This window comes from Uloborus diversus, chromosome 3 (assembly GCF_026930045.1).
Source record: "Uloborus diversus isolate 005 chromosome 3, Udiv.v.3.1, whole genome shotgun sequence".
NCBI lineage: Eukaryota > Metazoa > Arthropoda > Arachnida > Araneae > Uloboridae > Uloborus > Uloborus diversus.
The window spans coordinates 203,039,225-203,063,788 of NC_072733.1; the positions used below are offsets into that span (position 1 = coordinate 203,039,225).

The following is a 24,564-nucleotide window of genomic DNA, read 5'->3' on the forward strand; positions in this document are numbered from 1 at the left end:
TTGGTTTAAAAAATAAATAAATATGTCTTTGCTCCTGTGTAGTTTAATTGCTACTGTTTTCCATATTTCATATAGACATTTAGTGCACATGTACAAAACCTTAGCGACGGGAGTTTGTTGTTGTTGCTAGCAGGAAGTCCAAAACAAAATCTTTAACATTCATTTCTTATAAGAATAAAGAAATTCTTTGAAAATTTGTCATGAAAATATTCTGCTAGATTTATTATGTTAGTTACAGAAATAATTTTGCGCATAGAGTGTATACTTTTCGACCCTTTCCTAAACAGTACAGAATTAAGTATTTCCTTGTAGAAAACAATAAAAAAAAAATAAAAAAAAAAACAATGCAACAACAACATTTGAAAACAATTTTTTTTTATTTTGCGTTAGTGAAAAAATTCTATATCACCCTGAAACAGCATTATCCCTAACTATGTACTCTCATCTGTACCTCGACTCAAAGGATGTAGATTTAAGCTTGAAATTTATTAATTGTGCACTGTATCACAAGCAGAAAATATATTTTGGTGCATAAAACTGCTAAGAATTTTTCGTTATTAAAAATGTTTTTAGTACGCAAGCATCTAAAACCAAACGTGGTGTGAGTAAAATGCTAGTAGTACAAATTTTCATTCAAAATCAATCATTAACTACTTTTGAATGATGTAATTTTGCAGTCAGACAACATAGCAATCCCTCTCGTACTAGGAGGCTATGTCCAGGTACGGTGGAAATCGATACTTCACCAGCACACAAAGAATGCTCAATTCTTTCCTATGGATTATCTTATAGATATAGAATTAGACTAGGAGTACAATAAGAACGGGTTGCATGGACCAACGAGACCATCCAGTAAACGGGCAAGCTTCCGAAAAAACTATCCAAAAATGAAAATCGTGAGTGAAAGTTTAATAATGAAATGCTTACTGCAAAATTTTCAAAGCAAACAACTGCAAATTTTAATCGACGAGTAGCAGATATTTTTCTTTTGTGTAACACAAACAATTTTGCCTGTTTAATTTCGAGATTCACCAATCCTCCCGCGGTTAATGATGACCCAGTGGTTTCTGCTACGGAGTTGTGCATCTAGTAATAGAAAAGACCTTATAAGCTGGGTATACTACATCAATATGGGTAACGGTTTAGTATTGTTGTTTTGGCCGCGACTGCACACGGCCTTTGCAGCGACAATCCATCAATTTCACCAAGATCCTCAGCACAAATTCATTCAAGCGTGAAATTCGCTTCGATTTTCAATTCATAAAAATAAACTGCGTATTTTTCATGAACATATAACTAATATTACGTGCAGAAAGAACATAGAAGTACATTTCAGCAGTAGTTTAAAAATGTTTGAAAAATGAAAGATAAAACAGTTTTTATTGATTGCAAATACTGGAAATGACTCTTGATAAAACAAAACAGCTCCAAACCGATTTAAGAAAATACGCTCGGCAAAAAGAGTCTGAGCTCGAAACTGAAAGCGCAGTCTCAAGGTTCATTCACAAATTATGTTGTGAAAGTATTTAAGCTTCGGTTGACTGACTCTTGTCATTGACTACCCTTCCAGACCTGAGAAATTATTACTCGTGAAAATTATTTGAAAGAAAAAAGGTACTGTTTGTTCATCCAGGAATAATTTGAAACAGTTTTTCAGTTTTACTTTTTTCCTAGCTATTGGTGTGTTTCACAAAAAGCGAGATTTCTTCTGCACATCAAAGCTCTGCGATATCATGTTCCGAAAAATATCATTTCTTTTGAGAGCCAATTTAAAGAATTACGGCCGTTGCAACACATATTTGAAAATCTCTCGAAGAATTTGAATGTTAAAGGTTTTAAATTGCAATTAATTTTTTTTTTAAATGTATTGGAGAGATAACATATGATCGTAATAAACTACCCCCCCCCCCCCCCCGCCCCAACCCCTGTCTTCCTAAGGGTATGGTTTTGACTGTCAAGATTGTAAATTAATTTAACTTAACCAATGAAGTTATTATTATTGATTTTATTTTTATTATTTGAGTAGCATCTCAAAGAAACGTTTAAACCCTGTAATTACGTGACTCTGAGAAACTTGATTTTTAAACGTTTAATTTGCTCATTTTATTTGCGTTTTTTTTTCTCTCTCTTTATTTAGTGCTCTGTTTAAGGTTGTGATATTGAAAATTATAATTTTGGATTCTTTCGCCTGTCAATGACGTGTTGGAGCTTACGACTTTTCCCAGTTCAATTTTGGCAATTTGGACGGCTGATGTTTTGTCATAGAACGTAACTTGCTTTTGAACAGCTAGTAAAAAAAATAAACATTACAACATGCTCACACTCCCCCATTTCTTCAAAACGCATATTCAACCCCTAAACTTCAAAGCATAAGGAAAAAACATTTATTTCTTTAAAAATGCAGCATTTGTTTTTTTAATTGCATTAAAAATTGTAAACCTATTATAAGATACTGCAACTCATAAGTCGTTTTATGAACAATTACATTTCATTGTTAGATGTTATTTGCAAAATTATAACATCTCTCATAAATACGTACCGATAGATTTAGAAGTTTTGTTTACTTCGACTAGTACTTTACAAGGGGGGTCAATTCGTACTTAGTAGTGTTGCCAGTTTACAAGGATGTAAAAAAGAAACACTCTCAATAACTTTCACACGAAATTAGTTGTTCAAAAGAACAGTAGAATTTAATGCAAGTCCGAAAATAAATATATTAAACTTTATTTTACTAATGACGACAGCTGTAACGGTTGCGTTTTTATTTATAATGACAGTTTTCTGTGAATATTAAATCGAAAGATTTAATTAAGATTAAATAATATGGCATATTGTATTTTACATAGTAAAATAGAAAAATATTTACTTCCTTGATATTGAGGTATGTAATGTTTCCTTTTTTACAGTGACGTACCGGATATGTTAGGATCAGACAACGCTACTGAAAACTTTCCTAATGACCCACGGTGTTTCTTGAGTTTAAACAATAGTATGGCTCTGATTACAAGAGGTCCGACCTTGGCACAAGGGCAGTGATTATTGCAATTCGTTAGTGGCGAAGCAAACCGACTTTCTCTTCACATACATTTTAACAAATGGTATCACTTAATACTTTATCATCGCTTTTCAATATGATCAGAGCCAAACTATGGAAACTCTTCGCTTTTGAGAAGTGGTAGTAAACACTTTTTTTTTTAATGGCGTTTAAAATGTTTGAAATAATTCTTTTTTCTTGATACCAAAAAGCAAATGCATATATAAGAGAAAACTTCAATTGAATGAGGCAAAATGGAATGAGAAAGGCATTAGTTCGAGTACTTTCTTTCTAAATTTTCGCGCAGTCAAAACATATCACATTTATATATAAGCGCAAATCATTTTATAGAATGGTTACTGCACTGAAAAATTTCTCTTTTAATATCAGTTTAGTTGTTCTGATGTGAGATACTTCTACAATATTCGTTATCACTTATCCGTTCTTGAGAGAGCCATTGTTTTGCAGAAGATGAAAATTGTGCAGAATATCATTGAATTCAAGCGTGAATAATATTAGATTATTGTATATAATTTCATGGGGTTGTAAATTATTATAGTTGAAGAGCAAACATTCAAACTGTGTTTTCTCCAAAAATGAAAAAAAATGAGTTAGTGATTTTTCTTTGAACTCAACATTAAATGGTACAAAAATATGCTATTGTTTTCAACCAAAACATATTTTTTCCCATTATAAACCTATTTATAAAATTCAGGTATCATTCAAAAAGTGTTTCCTCCAGAGCCAGTTTCCAGTCAAACAGTGATTCCTCTTGTCAACCAATCAGAGCTGTTCTTACTGATCACGTGACCCAGCTATTTCCCAATGTGTCTAGTGTTTCAGAGGTTATGTTATTGTTTGCTTGGTGCTATGTTGGGGGGGGGGGGGGGTTTGTTTGTTTATTTTAGAGCGGTGTGCTTTTACCTAAATTTTTATTATTAATTTAGGGATGGAAGAAATAATAGATGCACATTGTGAAAAGTGTTGTCTTACAATCTCTTCCTCTTAACCATGGAATATCAGTTGAAAAGAAAAGAGACGTAGACTAACTTTTAAACTTAATGTATGGCGAAGAGTGGCAAAATCAACCTGATTTTAATTGGTACAAAGACATTATTTATAATTTACCTGCACGCAATGATGAGACGGAGGAAGTAGTGTGCGATTGTTTGAATGAGGATTATGCAGGACAATTTTCTTTTCACTTATAAATTTCTAGCTTTATTTTATAACAATCAGTTTTATTATGTCATTAATTAGTTTTATTCCATTAAAAATGTAATCGTAGCAATTTAAGTTACTATCTTTTTCATTCAAAAAGTGTTTTATCCACATTGAAAACATTCAAAACACGTTTCCTCCTTTGAGTTCGGTCAAAACATGATTTCTCCAAATTCCAAATGCATTTTTCTAATTCATTTTAAGTTTATTAGGTAAAGTACGCCTACAAGTCTTACTAGTAATCAGTAATACAACTAAAAAAATGATAATTGGGATCTAATACAAGTTTTTTTTAAATATATTAGTTTTTTGTGTTTCCTGAAAAACTGTATCCGAAGGAGAAAACATGGTTTGAATGTTTGCTCCTCAGTTATACAGGGAACTATCATTGAGTCGGATATTGTTAAAGCGAAATTTTACATTAAAAAAACTAGCCTTTTTTTATTTTTCTTATTTGAACTAGTCGCCCGTGATGAAAGTAATTCTTCTATACCATAAGGTTCAGTGCAAAAGTATATAACTACTATTCAACTAACTTGTTATTTTTTGTACTTGTAGGAATGGTTTCAGCACTCGATCACTCAGTTGGAGAAATATTTGATGCTTTAGAGAAATCCCGCATGCTTGAGAACACAATTTTTGTTTTCACAACGGATAACGGAGGAGCAGTTGAAGGTACAGATGGTTCTTATGGCTCAAACTGGCCATTGAGAGGTAGCAAATACAATCTTTGGGAAGGCGGAGTGAGAGGGGTATCCTTCATGTGGAGCCCTTTTCTTAGACATCGAAGTCGAGTTTATAATGAACTGATGCATATCAGTGACTGGTTGCCTACATTGTTATCTGCTGCAGGTAAGACTTACCGTTTTACATTAGTTCGTAAAAGGTAATAATTTGTACATTAGTAACACAGTAAGTTCTGTTAATTATACATCTCTAGGGCCCTGTTTATGCAGCTAGATTCATCCCGGCGTTAACCCGGCTTCGCGAAATAAGGCTGTTTTATGCATCCAACCCGGCTTCAAGCCGCGTTCAATGCAGGAGCGAATTCCCTCCACCGACATTGAAGGATTATTGGCGGATTTTTCCCACAAGAAGTACAATTAAAAGTAATTCCTGGTGATAAAGTTCTGTACATGTGTTTCGTCAATAAAAATTCTATTTTTAAATGAAATTGAAAACCAAAAAAAAATAAATTTATAAAAATAAATCAATTTGAAACAATTTTTTCAGAAAAAAAATATATTAAAAGCATATTTCGGAACAGTTGTGAAAATTTTGGAGGGTGTTGGAACCCTAAAAAATCACCCCTTAAGTACGGCCATGATATTGACAATCACAAAAGGCAAAAATTTTAATTTAGAAATGGATTTAGAAGATCTAGACATATTTTTACACAATTGACTGATTAATGCTAGTTCTCACAATGCTGATCCTCAGTCGAAATTAGTAAAAGCTGTTGCATTTGTCACAAGCTATTTTTGATTAAATTTATGAAATTCAAGTAATTAAAAGAATGAAATAATAAGATTCATATTGAAATATAATATTATTCACAGTGTAGTTGTGATAAGTAATTAACTGATTATGCCCCAAATTATTTTCAGAAAAGTTCTGCAATGTGTTTTTTAATGCTCAATTTAACTATAAAAAAGACACACACAAAAAAAAAAAGGATATTCGCACATGGACTGATGGGAAGGTAAAGGAGAATTCACGATTTGACAAAAACGGATCTTCCCATCAATCCGGCTGCAATCCCCCTTTTATCCACCTTCCGCTTCAACCCGGTGTGAAGCCGGAGTGTGCATAAACAGGGCCTAGCTGGCAAAGTTGAGCACTTTCCAGGAAGTTGTAATCAACCGTTCTGTTCTTATGCATTGCATTGTTGGGCATTAATCAATTATTTTTTCAATTGCCTTGTTAATTGATTAAAAAAGTAATTGCAATTAAATTAAATGTAATTAAAGTATTAATTGCACTTTGCAATTAATTTAATTGGATTAATGTACGTTAATCGTTTTTCGCAATTAAAATAATTGCAATAATTTTTTAAATTGTTTTATGTAACAGTTAAAACTAGAAATTAACTTTATGTATCAAGAGATACAGCTCAGGGCACAGAGTCCGAAGTACTATTCAATTTCGCATTTTCGTTCAGTGCCGATTGCCCGCTCGCCGCGTGAACTAGCCTCGTCTTTGGCAAACTTTTTCCACACGTAAATGTTTGTTTTTTTACCGAGTGTTGAAAGTTTGTGTAAATCATTGTTTTAGCTTAACCCGTAACAGGGGAGGTGAGAAAGAAGGACATAACAGGGGGCGTAAGGTCTCATAGACCGCTCTGTTTTATTTATTTATTTATTTATTTTTTTAATCGTGTAGTTAAGATACCTTTCTGTAATTTCTCTCAGATGTTTTATTAGTACAGAAAAAAATATTTTTGAATTTTTAATTGAAATATAATTTTCTCAGGAAATTTTGCTGGAGCCATAAGATTTTTTGAGAAAAGTCATATGCTGCAGTAAATAATTTATTGCTCGTAATAAAGTTATTGTTGAGCATAGATCTTTTATTTGTTTCTAACATGTGTATTTAAATAGTTAAGTAGTAATATTGTACCCGTCCAGCATCCACGTCGACCTGTCGCCTGTACAGTATATTATACAAAACCAGTAATTTTTTAAGAGTTAGTTTTAATCAAAATTCCCAAAACAATTGACAATTGTTAATTGTAGTAAACAATTAATCAATTGTTAACTGTAGTAAACTGCAATTAGCAATTAATTAATTGTTAACTGTAGTAAACTACAATTAACAATTAATTGTTGTTTACCACAATTACAATTGATCAATTGTTAGTTGTTGTGGTTACGTTTACCAATTAATCAATTGTTAATCTTTAATTGTCCATGCAATTAAAATTTGCCCAACTTTGATGCATTGCCTATTTGAATGCTAAATCGCAGTATAAAACATGCAGCGTTAAATACAATCCCTACTGTAATTTGGTCTGCTTACACCTCTTAGTGGAAACAAAAACAATTTTTTTTTCTAAGGCAGTGGTACCCAACTTTTTTTACGCGAGGCTGCACCTCATATTACTATTACGATGACTTTCGCGGGTCAGAACGCGTATAAAGTTTTCAAAAAATTGATTTTTTTCCCTTAGGTATCCAGAAAAAGGAAGGAAATTTTGCAAACCTAGAACTACTGTCATCATTACTATATGCTAATTTTATCGATACGAAGTTTCTATTTGTTTTTAGAAACCAATTTCTGACAATTTGGCCCCAAATTTGCAGCAATCATTCTTTATACCGAATGATGATAACCAAATGTTTTAATAGCTTCCAGAACATAGTTTTCGATTCGTAATATTGAATAGAATAACGGGTCACATACATCAGCTTTTCGGACCACATGTGGGCCGCTGGCCGTAGGTTGGGCACCACTGTTCTAAGGAAACGAGAATTAAGAGATTTTCTTTTATCAGCTGAACTTGAATGCGTTCTTGATTTTCGTATTTTCAAATCAACTATAGTTAACAGTAGTAATGCAACGAAATAATTAGAGTTACTATATTTTCTTTTCGAAATACATATTTGTGATTCTTGCTATTCTATCTGCAAGAGTCGTACTCTACATCACGAAGCATGTGTGCGTGGTTGACAAATTTATGAGGAAATGTTTTTTCGCTGCATTCGGTCACTTCAATCAATTTCCTGTAATTGTAGGTATCAGAAATAAACTATTGTCATATCTATACATTATTATTTTTCAATAATTTTACTTTTAAAAGAAATCTTCATTTAAAATTTCTAAGAAGGGTATGTTATATTTTAATAAAAAGCGAAAAACAACAAGAAACAAAAACATTAGCAATATAACAGCACATTTTCAGTTTCAATCGGGGTAAATACTAGAGCAAGAAGATACCGGAAGAAAATAGTAAGATATGGAATGTTCTACGAGTTACGTTTTCACTGACTTTTCGGAAGAAGAGAAAAAATATTCAAAATACAAGGCAAAAATTTTTCCGTTTCTTAGAATTGAAGTCAAAATGAGAATTGTCAGCTCGAGTTGACGCAGTTTAATGAGGAATCGCTAATCAGTGAATGAAAGCTGGGGAATCCAGCTCTGACTTCAGAAGAAGCTGCATAAAAAAATTTAAATTACATGGAGGGAAAAGGCAATTTTTTTTAAATAAAACTAACCAAAACTTTCATTCTTTAAATGAACAAAAAAAGAGAGGAGATAAAAACTATTTTTTGTTAAAATAATTTGAAAATATATATTTTTTAATTTCGCTGTGCATAAAACTTGGAGTTGAAACCAATTTAGATCATTCATATTTTGAAAGTTCATATTTTCTTAACTGATGTCCATATTTTAATACCTTCTTCTGTAGTGTGTAAAGTGTATTAATAGGCATAATTGAAAACCCCATTCGTTTTTCCGAATAGTTTTCAATTCTTATTTCTCGGGAACTATGTAAATGTGCTTCAGAGTTAAAGCGACCGTTAATAAAATGATATTTAAATAACTACATTGTAGTTGAGAGTATTTTTTCAAGTTTCTGCGAAGAGATATTTTCAGTGTTAAGCAAACGTTTTGTATTATTTAGAAAGTTCAAAGGTGAAAATCAAAATTCATTTGGTATACAATTTCATAAACAATAAAGTTATTGGTCTCAAAACTGAAATCCGATATAAGCATAACCGAATTAATCATACTAAGATTGATTAAAAACAAAAGAAAAAGTGATTTAGACACAAGATACGTCAGTTTTGGCGACGATTGGCAGATATTTGATTTTTATATTTCTGTTATATAATACATAAAACCAAGCACTTTTATAGCAAATCAACTCCCTGAAAAATTTTCTGGCATTGATAAGCCCTCACATGTGAGTTATCATCAGGTATGATATCAAACATGCTCTTTTCAAACTATATTTTTGCAAAAAGGTGATTGATGGTTATCTTTCCGGATTATCGGAAGATTCGCAATAACGAGTTACTAAAGTGTAGGTACTTAAAAATAATATCCTTTTTTAATACACCTCAAAAAAGGTCCTCCACAAATTACGAAAACTTGTACTGTAGGGTGATACTGAGTAATTACTGATTAAAAAATGCAAAACTTTTCAAGGCATAATTTTATTTTTTTGGAAAAGTTTGATAGTTTAGGAGACAAGTCGTAAGAACAACATTCGTTCCCTTGAATATTCAAAACAGAATTTGAAGTTTTTAAAATTTTCAGTGATCAGAAATTGCTTCTGGTTTGCCTCTTCCTGAAATCTTTTTTCGGAGCTTGATCACTTCTGGAATAATGATCACTTTTTTTTAATAGAAGTCATGCATTTTTAACATGCTTGCACACAACAGCAATTTAGAAATTACATTCGATGAAATAAATGAACCCTCAAGTTTTAGTAATGCAGCAGATAAGGTTATTTTTTTCTTTTTTTGAACAAAAAGAAAAAAAACCTCAACACTTTAAAATCTCCAAGTGTCTCTGAATCATATTCATTAATCTTCTGTTTCTTTTTGCCATATTTATTGGCATTCTTATTATTTTTATAGTGTTTTCAGTTAATAAAGTTTTAAAGTCAAGTTAAAGAACTGAAATTAACAATTCACTATATTTCTCTGATTATATTTACAACCAAACATGAACATAATCAGCAATTATTCCAGTGATCAATGTTTGCCTCATTTAACAAGGAGTAAAGTTCGATATAGCTCACTGTAATTAACTTTAATACTTTCAAAAGATGTGGGAACACTAACCCGAAAGCTAACACTATTTCTATATTAACTAAAAAAAGTAGCACAGGGAATTGAGTTTTAAGAGAAAGAAGAGAAACTTTTTAAATATACGAATATTTAGGGCCCATTTTTGAAGTAAAAAGTATTACCTCAATCACCAAAAACTAACTCGAATAAAATTGCTTTCGAAATTCTCAGATACAGCTTTTTATTAAGACCTGGAACTAGAATCACTACCCTACATCAGATAAGATCGTCATATTGACAGTAAGCGATATTTCCTTCATTTGCTACTTTTGAAAGGGAAAAAAAATCCATCGAGTTTGTCAAATTATCGAGTGTGAACACAAATAATGGACCCGATTTGAAAAGCATATTTTTGAAACTACGCATTAAAGTGATACATGATTTACCACTAAATATACCAAGTTTTTTTCAGCTACAAATGTTCGAGGTGTCACCCTCTTGTCTGTAATCCAGTTCGTTACACACACCAAGTGATTTCTCGTTATGGGGCTACGTCAAAGACTTTAACAATTCCGATGCCGAAAACCCTACAAAAACTTCAAGAACGTATTTACAGAGCATTGCGAACAATTGACAGTGAGATATTGCAAAAGGTGTGCAACGAACTGGATTACAAGTTAGATGTTGTCGTGTAACAAAACGCTAAAACATTGAGCATTTTGCGCAATTTGCTTACATATTACTCGTTTGTGTAATTAAACTGTAATAAAAAAAACCTTTCATATACCTCTCTTTAAATTCATGTATCACTTATTGTAATGTGAGGCAGTGAGAAGCAAAGGGGTGCAAGTGCAAAAATTTAAAATTTGGAGATAATAAGTACAAATGGTAGGCGAACTTCTCTGTTTTAGGGCAAGAGATGGTACTAATAGCTGTAGTGGATGCTGATGTAAAGCATGATTTAGGAATAAAAATTTCAGTGAAAGACTACCTAGGATCTGAACTTTAAACGGGTTTTACTCGAAACTTTAAAACCCACTAACTGTCCGTCATTTTAACGCGAAACCTTACTCGAATTTGCGCATGCGTCAGGTCTCTTCTGATTTTACCGAAACAGGGGTGATAGCAAGAAAGAAGTAACGAGCAAGCAAAAACCAAACGCATTGGGAAGTGTTCTTCATTAAACCATCACTCCTTTTTCAATTGGAACCGTTCGCAGTTACTAGTCGCAAGGTGTTCGAGAACAAACAGTACACCTATTTGCTTCTCACTGTCTCATATATGCAATAGCTTTGAAAATATGATCGGGTTCGTCATTTGTGCTTACTTATAACAGAGTACATATCCTATTTCTCTTTGTTCTACGGAAACGATAATGGTCTGATTTTTTTTTCCAAAATTATTTAATTAATATATTGTTCCTTGCCTTACAGGGTACCTTTATGCAAGAGTTTGACGAAATGTAACGCATTTGTTTCGAATTATTTCTTTACTTAGGATTATTTACTTACAGGGGGAGCAGAGATAGTGAAGTCCCTGAAAGGGATAGACGGAGTTGATCAATGGCCATCCTTAGTACATAATGCACCGTCGCCGAGACACGAAATTCTTCACAACATTGATCCAATTGATGATGTGGAAGGGATTCGAGTGCATAATTTCAAGTTGGTCAAAGGCAGTTATTACAAGGGACGCTTTGATGGATGGTATGACAAGAATGGGAAGCCCATAAAAGATGTTGTTCCTATAGAGTCGAAAGTACTACTTAAGCTATACAAAAGGGTAAGATTTCAGTTAATATTAATATAAGTACCACGTTTTCCAATCGTTAAATTTTTCATTAAAAAAATCAGAAGCAGTTTCATGTTTTATAAAGCTCATATTATTTGAGAGAATTGATTCTTAGTTTCTCGACAGCTTGCTTGTGCAAGATTGGTCGATACATTTGCACTTTATTACCAGAACTTAATTTTTGTCTTTAAATTGAAATATATGTGTATATAAGGAGTTATGTTTCATAATATAAAGTACCAACTATTTATTTTTTTAAACAAAAATAATGATATGTACATGTTGTTGGGGCAACTATGATCACGCCCGCAACAATTGAAAATCGCTATTTTTTAATACAACTTTTTTTTAGTAAATTGATAATATAGTGTTGTATAATGGTTTCTTATATTTCTATATAAAATTTACAAGCTAATTTATATTAAATTCCAAAAAGCCGCTCAAATATATGAGCAAAAATGTCACATCAGACCAAATGGATTGAGCAAGATTATTTTGATTGAGGTTTTGATGTTATTTTCAAGATAAACATCCGTTTTCCTTAGCCGAAACCTCCTGCAAATTTGCGATTACGACAGGCCTGCGCTGATGTTATCAAAATATTAGTAGAATTTTTGGTCAAGATTTTGGGACCCCAGCGATAGCTTCTAGATAAAGTAATACAGTGCAACCCCGATTTTACGTTGTCCGTTTCATACGTTATCCTACATCCGACCTCATTTTCTGCAGGTCTCTGAAAACGGCTATACTGATAATGCTAATATATTCCGGATGTAACGTTACCCTTTTTTAGAAAGTCCGCTTAATACGTTTTTGTACGCTCGAAAAAAACGTCCTATTCCAACATTTCCCTATTGCATTGAATCCGAAACGCGTTTTTTCATTCGTCTCGAAAACTCATTTCCGCAGACACTACCATTTACCTGCCCACAGCTGCTGATACTCTTTTTGAACATTTTCCTGAATTTGGTGAAGCATGTAACGACTAATCACATCACGAAACCTTCAGTATCAGATTAACTACCCGCTTTCGATGATATAATGACGAAGACGAAGAAGAAATGATCGAGAGTGCCCCTACAACGGATCAAGCGATTCTAAGAATAAAAACTCGATAACTATTTTTATTTGTGAAATTTGGAAACGATTGTTAGTGCAGATCGTGCTATCAATTAAATTGTATCGAAAGCAAGTAAAGATTACACATTCAATCCACCATTTCACTAGAAAAGAGTCAATTTTTAAACAACATGATTAGATTTTTAATACGGCCCCGATTTTACGTTTTTCTGCTTGGAACGTTTTTTATGACTGGTTCAACAGAAAACGTAAAATTAGATTCCCACTGTCTTCACGTTTTCGTGAGTTGATTGTACCATTAAATCAAAACTTTTTTTGCCGTCCTAGTGGCTTAACAAATCGTATGTGAAGTCACAGCCTCACACCTCCAGGGGCCTCACCACGAAACTTTGATTCACGTATTAAAATACCCAAAGATCCAAATTTATCTAATCGTACCAAAAATGATAATGTTCGTTGAACATGCAATCAATGTGATCTAGTTTTTTTGGAAATGTATGAAAAAGAATTAATCTTAACCAGAATGATAGATTAAACTCGTAATCTTTGAATTTCTTCTTTACTATTCTTTTTCCTTCCTTTGTTTTAAAAAATCAACTCCCTTTTGACACAAATTGTTTCATTACAATTTTACAATGTATATCATAAACAGAGTTTTTCATATCTTTTTGCATTTAAGTGTTAGGGTTCAACGCTCCATTCCATACAAAAAAGTTGTAGTTTTGTGAGGAAATTCTTAATTTTATGTACAAGAAGACATTTTTTTTAAATTATAACGTTGTAGTTGAATTCAGGGTCCCTGAGAGTCAAGGCGGGTCCCCTACTCACATAAAAGTTTCCCAACACTTTTTATTTTTTACAAAATTTATTTTCAAAACACTAAAATGTCTTTTGACTTTATTTCTCAGGGCCATTCGGTAAGGGTTCAGAGATAGATGGAGCCCCTTTTTTCCTTTCACATTGAATAGACTCTAGTTAATTACGCGAAATTATTTCAAATAAGAATTAAATCCTTCCGCATGTGGAGAACATCCTTCTGTTTGCCATCACTACTACTCTTTAAATCACCATCAATTAAGCTGCAAAAAATTAATGATTACTTTGGCTAATTAGACTAAAATTTTATAGATTAGATTAAATTAACAGATTAGACTAAACGCAGAAAATTTTCATTTCTGTACTGACAAACAGCCATTGTTGAATACTTCCACCTATAGTCGCTTTAAATAAACAAAACTTTGTATGTTGCTGGAGTTTCTTACCTGGTTAGAAATAGGTTTTTTTTTTTAAATCAGAAATGTTCCGTAATCGTGAAATACACATAGTGAGAGCTAGCTATCTGCACGCAAAACGCGGAGGAAGAGGCATTTCAGAAAATTAGAAATCGGTCAAGTTTTCCAAAATATTTTCAACAAAATGCCCAATTGAGAGCAAAAGTGGATTATTATTTATATTTAATTAAGTGATAAAATTATTAGAATTAAAATTGCACATTATAAGTCCTTTCTCCCAACTAAGCGTCTTTCCACGACAGTTAAACCAACCAAAGAAATAACTTTTAAGCCCTTTCATCCAAAATTTTAAAAATTATTTGGTTCGCAATTAATTGGAAAAAACTAATGTTACTTTTTCTATTTTTAAGTCATTAGTATTTTTTACGTAATATTATAAATGCTTATGATTACCAAAATGTGTATTCTGAGAGCCGCTTTACTGTTTTAAAATGATTTGAAATAACGAAGATAATAAATGAACCACAAAACTATATGACAGTTAAGAAGTAACCTTTGCGCAGAAACAAGTTGTGGGAGAACATGGTTGGGACGCACAAATTTCAAAATTGTATACATCTGTTCAGACTCACTGCAGTTCCTTGCAATTCGTGCTTCACAATGTCATACAAATTATGCGAAGTTTCCCCGAATTGACATAACGTTTAATCAGTGGTTGGAAAAACTACATTTTTTTTGTAGCGAACTACAACTACTTTGTTACAAATGTAGTTAACTACAACTACAACTACTTTTTTCAAAATGTAGCAACAACAAACTACTTCTGAAATGTAGTCGCTACTTCACTACTTTCCAAAAAATAAGTAAATACAAAGCATACACAATAGGTTGTCCCTCAAAAAATGAAAGTCAATTTTTCAAATTGCATAAACTCTTGTATTTTTCCTCTTGTGTAAAAACAATCGTGAAAATAAATTACTTTTAAATTAAAAAAAGAAAAAACACCTTCAAAAAATACCCAGGAACTAAAAAGCAAAAAATAATTGATTACACTTACATTCTATTTCCTACCCAAACATAGAAATGAAATTTATTTTAATTAAATGAAATTCCAGTACAAAAATCAACTGAACTAAACACCGAATTATAAAATAAACACTGATTTAAATTGCTATACGATGAATTATTTTAAATACCTAACTAGTTATATACGATCTCTTAATTTTTAATAACCTTTTGAAGTCGGGGCCGCCTATTAACAACTACATAACGCAACTGACAGCCCACCGAATCCTGAATTAAACACTAATTTAACTATACGCGAGATTAGTCTTTAAAACTAAACCTACTCAGTTACGTTATGTAGTAGTTTATAGGAGGCCCCGATTTCAAAAGGTTATTAAAAATTAATAGATCGTATATAACTAGTTAGGTATTTAAAATAATTAATCGTATAGCAATTTAAATCAGTGTTTATTTTATAATTCGGTGTTTAGTTCAGTTGATTTTTGTACTGGAATTGTAAAATAAATTTCATTTCTATGTTTGGGTAGGAAATAGAATGTAAGTGTAATCAGTTATTTTTTGATTTTTAGTTCCTGGGTATTTTTTGAAGGCGTTTTTTTAAAATTTATTTAAAAGTAATTTATTTTTTGCTTGTTAGTGGTGTAAATAACACCACTTTCGACGACTGTGTAGACAGGCTTTTGCAAATGCGTAACTAATTACAAAAAAAAAATTGTCTTCATCATTAGTTGTTCAACTTTATCAAAGTTTGCTTTCCACAAGCAAATGCACGAGTCACTAAAAATAAATAAATAAACGAAATCGCTTTAAGTTTAAATTTGTAAAATTGTAAATTTTAGAATTGTAATATTGTAAATTGTAATTTATGTTTCACAATACGTGTCATGTAACTCGTGATAAAAGTAGCATGTTTCTTCACATGACCCCACTATAGATGAAATTTAAAAATTCCACTAGAATGAATTTTATGTTTGCTTCAGAGAATCCTTTCATCAAAATTTTCATTAGCATTGCTCCTAATAATATATTTTTTTAGTACTTTCTTTAACTATAGGTAAAGAAAGTATATAACTTTGTTTTATGGCCTTTGTTTATCAATGGGTTTTATATTTAATCGTTTGTAAAGGAAATTGCATGAAATTTATTGTTTTACCCTTAACTTTTCCCTAAAGAACAAATAGGGTAAATCAAAGATTTGGAACCTAAATTAGACCAACCCTAAACAAAACCACCACTAAAAAAAAAAAAAAGCATAAAAACCGGTTCACTAAGTGAGACGATATACAAAGTTAATAAAGTACAAATAGATTTAAATGTGAGTATGATATTTGAAGAGTTCCTTCAATTTCATCAAACCTGAACTTGATGACCAACAGACCGCCGAGGAAGTTTACCGTTTCAAACAAAAAAAGAATTTTCCTTATCGGTACAGGCAGGGGCGTGCATAGAAATTTTGGAGCCCATCATAAATGACTTTTCCAGACCCCTCTCCATATTGTTAACACTATTTTCACCTTTAGTTATAAAAATATTGGGCCCTCTTTCGGTTCGGGCCCGGGCCAACAGGTGTCCCTCCCCCCTCCCTGTGCATGCCCCTGAGTACAGGTGTCTTCGAGTATTTATGGAACATTGTACAAAGGAAAAACAAATCCGACGAGTTCAGAACCTCCTCCTTTTTTTTTTTTTTTTTTTTTTTGAAGCCTGCTAATTAATATAGTCCCTAATTTCAAATTGAACTGGCGGCATCGTGAAATAGTAAATCTAGAATATTGGTCAAACTTTAGAAATCATACACAGTTATAATGTATATTATTAAAGAATATAAATTAAATCGTGGGGGAGGGGTGGTCTGTATTCAATTCCACCGCAATTGAACACTAAATATATTTAAAACCTGGAATATTAAATAAAGAACATTATATTTTAATGCCTAAATAAAGTTATTTATTAGTAAATAAAATATTAAGGTAATTGATTCAACTATTAAAGCAGCAAAATATATTTAATTTACTGCTTTGCTACGCAGTAATAAATACATTAGTAACACCTATTATAATAAATTAGCAGGCAGCGCAGCGTTGCGAAAATTAATTATCCATGTGCCGCGAGAATTAAATATCGTTTAAGAGATAGCCAAAACCTTAGGTGTAAATACACCGATCACAGCAAAACTACGTGATCGTGACGTATGAAATTTAAAGTTTCTTGGATTTTTCCAGGACCCCTTATCACATCCAGACCAAGTTACAATGAGACCATCTGGGAAGTATACTTTTCCAAACAAAAAATAAATTTTTTTCAAATCGGTCCAGTAGTGTTGGAATAATTCGAAAACATACATAAAAAGCCGCAATACGAAATCATAACCTCCGTTTTTGAAGTCGGTGAAAAAGTTTCATATAATTTGCACAACGGCAACCCGTGCTGACTTGCACCTGAAAGTGTAAAACAGTACTTGTATGCTAGGCCAAATCGAAAAAAAAAAAAAACCTTTTTTAGAAACTCGAAATTTATGTTGATTAAACGTTGCCCCTATACCCAACACCCCACATGTACCACAAGAACATTTATTCAAATTAAAAAACAGTTGGATATGCCAAACTTGACCTAAAATTCATAATTTAATTTAATTTTTTTTTTTTTTCAGATATCTTTCAAAAAATTACATATAAATTTAAATAGAATATCAAGTTCAAAAATTACTGGCGAACACATTTACAGATCAACAATTACAAACGAATAATAAAAAAATAATATATTTTAAATGAAAAATTTAACTCAACCTGAAAGAAATCCATATCTTTGAGTACTATGTGGGAGACTTAAAAATTGCAGGAAAACAAAAATATCTATTTAACGCTAATTCCCTACTTTTCTACTTTACTGTTAATATTTTTGAGCTTCATAATTTCGTAAAATCTTACATATCTGAAAATATGTATCAAAAACTTAATTTTTTGAAGAAAATTATAAATGTTAGGCCACGTGTGGGATATCTAAATGGTTTTTATTTTGAATAAATATTTTTGGGGTGGATATGTGGGGTATAGGAGTAACGTTTTATCAACAGAAATTTTGAGTTTCTAAGAAAAACATTTTATTTTAATTTGACCTAGTACTACACAAGTGCTGGTTCACACTTTCAGACATAATCGGCACTTGTTGCCGTTGTTCAAATTATATGATTTTTTTTTTTTTTGACGTAAAAGGATAAAATATAAGAAAGTGTGCTACTTGAAAAATCAACTTTCGATTTTTTTGGGGGGCGGGACACCCTAATACACAAATACACCGTAAGAGGATTGAACAAAAAAAGATTGATAAATTAGCTCATCAGAAGACACTAAGAAAAATATCCGTTATCATATTCTCATACACTGTAATGCTCGCATTTATTGTAAGTCCTCCAGAACAGTTCAATTTCATCCTTTTCTATAACAGTTTCAGTAGCTTCTTTTTATTTGGTGAATACTGTCAAAAATTTAAGCCTCGCTAAAATATTTTTGTTTTTCAATCTTCGGTCCGTTCATATAAAATTAACCAAATTTTCAACTCGCGAAATCACCGATATCTTCATTTTCACGAAAATAAGTGTTTTTTTCAATGTAAATATTGGTGAAATATAAAAATTACGACGGCAAACAAACTAAAGGCGTCGAACAGATAGCAGGTATGCCGTCAAAATGAAATACTTGAGGTTAGCTCGTATTTTTATTAGTCTTACTTCTCATTGCATCTGCTGATGTACTTGTGTAAAATTTGAGCCAGTCAAATTCGTTTGAACATTGATTTTTTTTTTTCAGTTTATTTGAAAGTAGTTTCCAGAAATCGCTACAAACTACTATTTTTTTGTAGTTAACTACCCACTACACTACTTTTTTTAAAAAGTAGTGAGCACAACACTACAAACTACTCAAAAATGTAGCTACTACAGTAGCGTCGCTACTTGTAGCGCGCTACTTCCAACCACTGCGTTTAATTGTTAGTTACAAATCCCGGCACCATATTCGTCTCCTTCTCGCTCCTACCCACTGAATTATGCTATTCCAAAAATGGACCGTGATGGACATTGTTATTACTGTGCGATGAGGTTTTATCAATGAAGTTATCGCACCGATGACTAATTTAATTAGTGCATTTTTAGTTGCAGAGTGTAACTGGAGTCCTTTTCAGAAAACAATACCTGTATTTGAAATTATGAATTTATTTCCTCCTTGGTGATATTATACAGTGGTATCCTTGGCGAGCTATTTACATATGAAAAATGATATTGCAAAATAAGTTCTCTCGAAGCATAGATATTTTAGTAAAACAGGCAAAACCATTATTTGTAAATTTGCATTATGAAAAATGAAGAATCATTTATGCAATCGTAGTTTTAGTTATTTAAACTTAAGGTTTGCAGATAAAGTTTACTGTTATAAAATGCCTATTCGAGAGCATGACGGCAAGTAGCCGACTTGGCTGACTATATGAAAGAAAAATACGACGCCTTAAAAATAAGAGCAAGCAACTGAGCTACAGAAGCAACATATATAGTCAGCCAGAGTCATTTGCATGTGAAATGCGCATTTCCCGATGTTAGAACGGCGGCCAATCAAATGGATAAGGAATTTCGTCATTTCATGACGTAAGGCACGCACGTGTCTAAATCGGGAAATACGTTACATACATTGAAATTAGCATTTGTGACTTTGCAAGATAAAAGAAAATAGGGATTTAATTAAAAGCCAAATATATCAAAATAAACGTGAATTATTGATAATATTATTTGGAATTCCCAACAGTTATTTTCTTTTTTCAGAATTACAAAAAATATTTAAAGAGATCCAAAGCAGCTCGAATATTATGGAGAAAATACCGAAAAGATCCTCGCTTAGCCTACGCATGTCTTGTTCCGGGATGTAATGAATTACTGCAAGTAAAATGCGGATCGTTGCCTCCAAGCGTCGATACCTGTAAGCCCGAAGAAGGACCGTGCCTTTTCGACGTGCATAATGATCCTTGCGAATTCTACAATATCGCAGACCAACTTCCGGAGGTCAGTATTTTTCTATCACTTAATTATACACTGTTAAAAATTTTCCGGAAAATTTACGGTAATTGTTACTGGCATCCATGTTGCCAGTAACTATTACCGTAAAAATCAAATGTTACTGTAAAATTTTACGGTTTCCTCGGTAGGCCACAGCAACCAGTTGGTGCTGGGATCGCTTATTTCTCCGGTATAAATTACCGTAAAAATCAGCGATGCGTCGGCGATGCAATTTTACAGTAACAATTACCAGAAAATCTTCCTGAATTTTTAACAGTGTATCAGTAAAGTTTCACACTATCTCAATGCAATAAAACCTGTAAAGTTGACCACCTTTGTAAGTTGACCACTTGTCTAAGTTGACCGCTTTTGTCAGGAACGGAATCAGTCCTATCTTATATAATGAAGGAAAACCTCTGTAACTTGACCACCTCTCTATCTTGACCACTAATGAACAACAAATTTGGTTTGGAGTATTGTAAAAAACTCTTTGTAAGTTGACCACTAGGCAAAAGCATTAGATTGTACTAAAAGTTTCATCAGTTATGCCTCAAATAAGTAACCAGACATTTTAGAAAAAACCTATGAATATTTATGTTTCCATCGAAAAACATTGGGCTAATATTAAGTCCCAGAAAATGCGCCAAACTTCAATAAGGAGTTATTTTGTTAAAAAGTAGATCACCATGGACACAAATCTGAAAGAAAAAAACAAATGAAGAATGTGAGTGACTTTTGACTTGTTATGAATCTTTAGGAATTGTTAATATCAAGTAAGTAGTTTTTCATAAGCAATGGGGCATTTTTTTTGATCAATTTTGAAATTTTAAATTTGTATGATACTATACGCGTCATTCTGGTAAATAATCTCTAAAAAAATTTAAAAAACTTTTTTCTTATTGTTTTAAAGTAATGTTAAACAATGAAAGTTAGTTTAAAGTATATTCCAGTTAGTTAAAAAATTAATGCATGGACAAGAAATGACAAAAAAAAAAGTTTTCATTACTACCCTCTATAAGTTGACCACCTGTCTAAGTTGACCACCAAAGTACTGCACCGCAAGTGGTCAACTTACACAGGTTTCACTGTATTATGAAATATAATTTTTATGGGAATAAAGACAGGTGTTTTCAAAAATTAAAAAAAGTGATTAATTACGCCTTTGAATCTATAACACTTAGTGTACAAGGTCTATTAGAAAAATATCCTACTTTCGAGCCGATGAAAAAACAAACTGGAAAACCCGGAGCGCTGGAAACCCAATCAACCTAAAAACATTCTCCTTGGTACATGAAATACACTGCAAGCTCAGTCTTTCCATCCGAGAATTGCAGTTTCTTGCTTATTAGCACTCATCAGCCCAAAATAGGAAGTGCCTGAGCTGGAGGTGGAAAACCTCTTAAGGAAGCCAAGAGTGCCAAACAAACTGGTAGCTAATATAGAATTAGCACTGACCATTAGCACCAGCTAAACGAGGATATTTTCGGTTCCTTAAGAGGTTTTACACCTCCAGCTCAGGCACTTCCTATTCCGGGCTGATGAGTGCTAATAAGCAGGAAAATTCAGTCCTCGGATGGAATGACTGAGCTGGCGGCGTATTTCATGTATTTCTGCCTTAGCCCTGGCTGTAGGGCGGTAACTGACTGAAAATACTCTCTTTGGTACTCCACACACTTTCCCCAGCGGTGCTTCCGTTCTTGGAAGCATTCCGAGAAGGTCCGTTTCGGAATGGAGTTTAGCTCGGCTGTCGTAACATCTATAATCAGGGGTGATTGTGAGTTCATTAAAAAATACCTGAAAGTTTCAAAGCGAGAACGGGGGGGGGGGGGTAATCTTTGGCCCCTATTACTTAAGTGCACCTATGTCATAGTATTAAATAGTTCAATAGTCAGAGTCAAAATAGTGTGTGTACATTTGATTAAAATTTTAATGGGTTACAAAGTTACTTTTGAGCTGGTGTTATACAAAATTATCTTGACATTTGTCCATCTTAAAGGATAAGTGTCCATCTTAAGGCTCTTGCAGGTATATTTGATGAGTATTATATAATTTTTAAAAAATTGCGGAGGTAGGGAGATAAAAGCATGACAAAAAAACATAATTCCGGTATTTTCGGACATAAAAATACCGGAAATACGTCCGAAAATACCGGAAATTCAGTAAAATACCGGAACACAATCACCCCTGTCTGTTCTCTCTTATTTCAATTCTCGTTCCTCTCCTCGTGTACGGGGAACAACCACAAATCACACGAGCTGTATCAGGAGGAGCCTGTTGAACCACAGGAGCCAAAAATGTCTTAAGAGCGAGAAATGTGAAGGAAAATCCCCAAAAAAAGCCGTCTGCATCCTTGGAATGGTTTTCACGGTCGCGCACTTTTCTAACAATCCTCCGTATAGTATACCATTAAAATCTGTGCGCGTCTGTCTGCCTGTAATCCAATCTCCTCCGGACCGTTAATGTTTAAAAGGTCAATACAGAGACAGTTGAATATGGGATACTCGGAGGAAGCCATTCCACCCGGTTTTATCCCGCCAAGCCTTTACGTGCCTGAGATATAAACTGAGAACTTTATCATTAAAATCATCGTCACCCATGTAGGCGATTCGTACGTCACAAAAAGGAAACATAACTTACACTCATATATGATCACAGAATGCTGTTGTTAAGATGTACATAATTAGAGCATAAAAAAACGTAAGCTCTAGATACAAGTGATTTCGCCCTTTCTGGGAAATCGATCTTCTGAAAGGACTTACATTGCACTTCAGTGCATTTTTTGATAAACTGCTTTTACTACCTATAAACAGCGTGTCGGACAGAGTAAAACCTCGTCGTGAAATAATGATCATAAACGGGCTAAATTTTGTACATAGATCATCAAGTGCTTAGATTTGCTTTTTTATACAGATATGCAGCTAAAAGACATTGGTAGGGGAAACTAGGGAGACTTGACCCAATTTTTGGTTTTACATCCCCCCCCCCCTTTTTTTGTAGAATAGTTAGAACGATATGAAAAATATACATAAATAGTTGGCCATTCTGCACATTTTTATGGCTAAAAACAATAGCATAATTCCAAGTAGAAATGGTACAAAAAATTATATTCATGCAGTCTGAAAATGGGTCAAGTGTCCCTAGAGCTTTGGAGACTTCACTCAACACTTAGAGAGACATTGTATGAAGAATCATAGATATTGAAATCAAAAATGCAAGTTTGAGAGTAGCAGGATATCAAGTATGCTGAATTCGGTGTTTCCGTGCTTTCCAGGTAGCCGAGCGAAGTTAGATCCCTGTACAGAAAAGTATATCCCCCTTTTCACAGAGTATAAAGAAATTATACGAGATTTTCCACCTTTATTAATCCCCCCGCACCCTCTTTTCGTGGCAGAATCCTTACGTCTTCGATGGGGGAAAGGAGTTTTATGTGGAAGCACACTATGCGTTTAATCTGTATGACCATAAATCTTAGAAGAAAAGGCATACCAAGCACATCTTTGCTTTATCAGTAACAGAGTATACAAATTCTGCCTTGAATTTAAATTTTTAGGGTTCAAAAGTAACAACTAGCAGTTGCATAAAACAAAGATGCCTTCTTAAGTATTATTTTTGTAGCTCCAAATCCTATCAAAACTTTTTTTTTTTTTTTTTTGTTGACTGATATTGTTAACCACGTTTTTTGTACGATCTTGATACAGTTCTTTTCATTTTTTGTGTCATTTTCAGGTTGTAGCTCAGCTACAAACGTCTATGAACAAGTACAAAGCTATTGCAAAAGATCCAGCTGGTGTGCCACCTGACCATGCTGCCGATCCAAAATTACACGGGAATGCGTGGATGCCTTGGAAATAGAAATATCACTTCAATAACACGAAGTTACATTATTTTACTTATTCAGTTTCGCAACAGTAACCACACAATGGCTTTATTATTTAACAAATTAAAACATGGACTACATTGTTTCAACTAAGTTTTAAGTTCAATGTACATCGATTTACTAATAAAATACACGTCTAGAGTTTTGGTATGAATGCGTTATGAGTGACTAAAAGTTCAATAAAAAATACAGTAAAATATTTTCACTTACATTACATGACAAATAAACTACAAGTGTGTTATGATATTTTGTCAGCAAAGGACAGACATAATAGTTTTCATTTCTACTTTACAATGTCACTCTTGAATTACATAAGTTAGGACTAAAAAAACGCAAAAGCAGTTGAACTATGCATGGGTTCATAAAAAGTAGTCGAAAACTTTGTACTGCATAGTGAATAAAATATGACAACGTATATAAAGTACAAATTCAAAATGAAAAAAGGTTAAAAAACCAGCAAACAGCTGTTTCGGCACTCTAAAATACAAGTGCCATCATCAGTGCAAATAAAAACGAAGACAGGTTCAACC

General features: G+C 32.8%; 1 protein-coding gene across 2 annotated transcripts in view; it reads left to right on the forward strand.

The window, feature by feature from the left end:
• Positions 1-24,176, forward strand: part of LOC129218517 (arylsulfatase B-like) — a 48,338-nt gene extending 24,162 nt beyond the window's left edge. For both annotated transcript variants that reach the window (XM_054852807.1, XM_054852808.1), the window contains exons 8-11: positions 4,814-5,107; positions 11,507-11,775; positions 19,927-20,163; positions 23,884-24,176. In XM_054852807.1, coding sequence (XP_054708782.1) covers positions 4,814-5,107; positions 11,507-11,775; positions 19,927-20,163; positions 23,884-24,009 — 926 coding nt within the window. In that variant the 3' untranslated portion in view covers positions 24,010-24,176. The remainder of the gene's footprint in view (positions 1-4,813; positions 5,108-11,506; positions 11,776-19,926; positions 20,164-23,883) is intronic.
• The last annotated feature ends 388 nt before the right edge of the window (positions 24,177-24,564 follow it).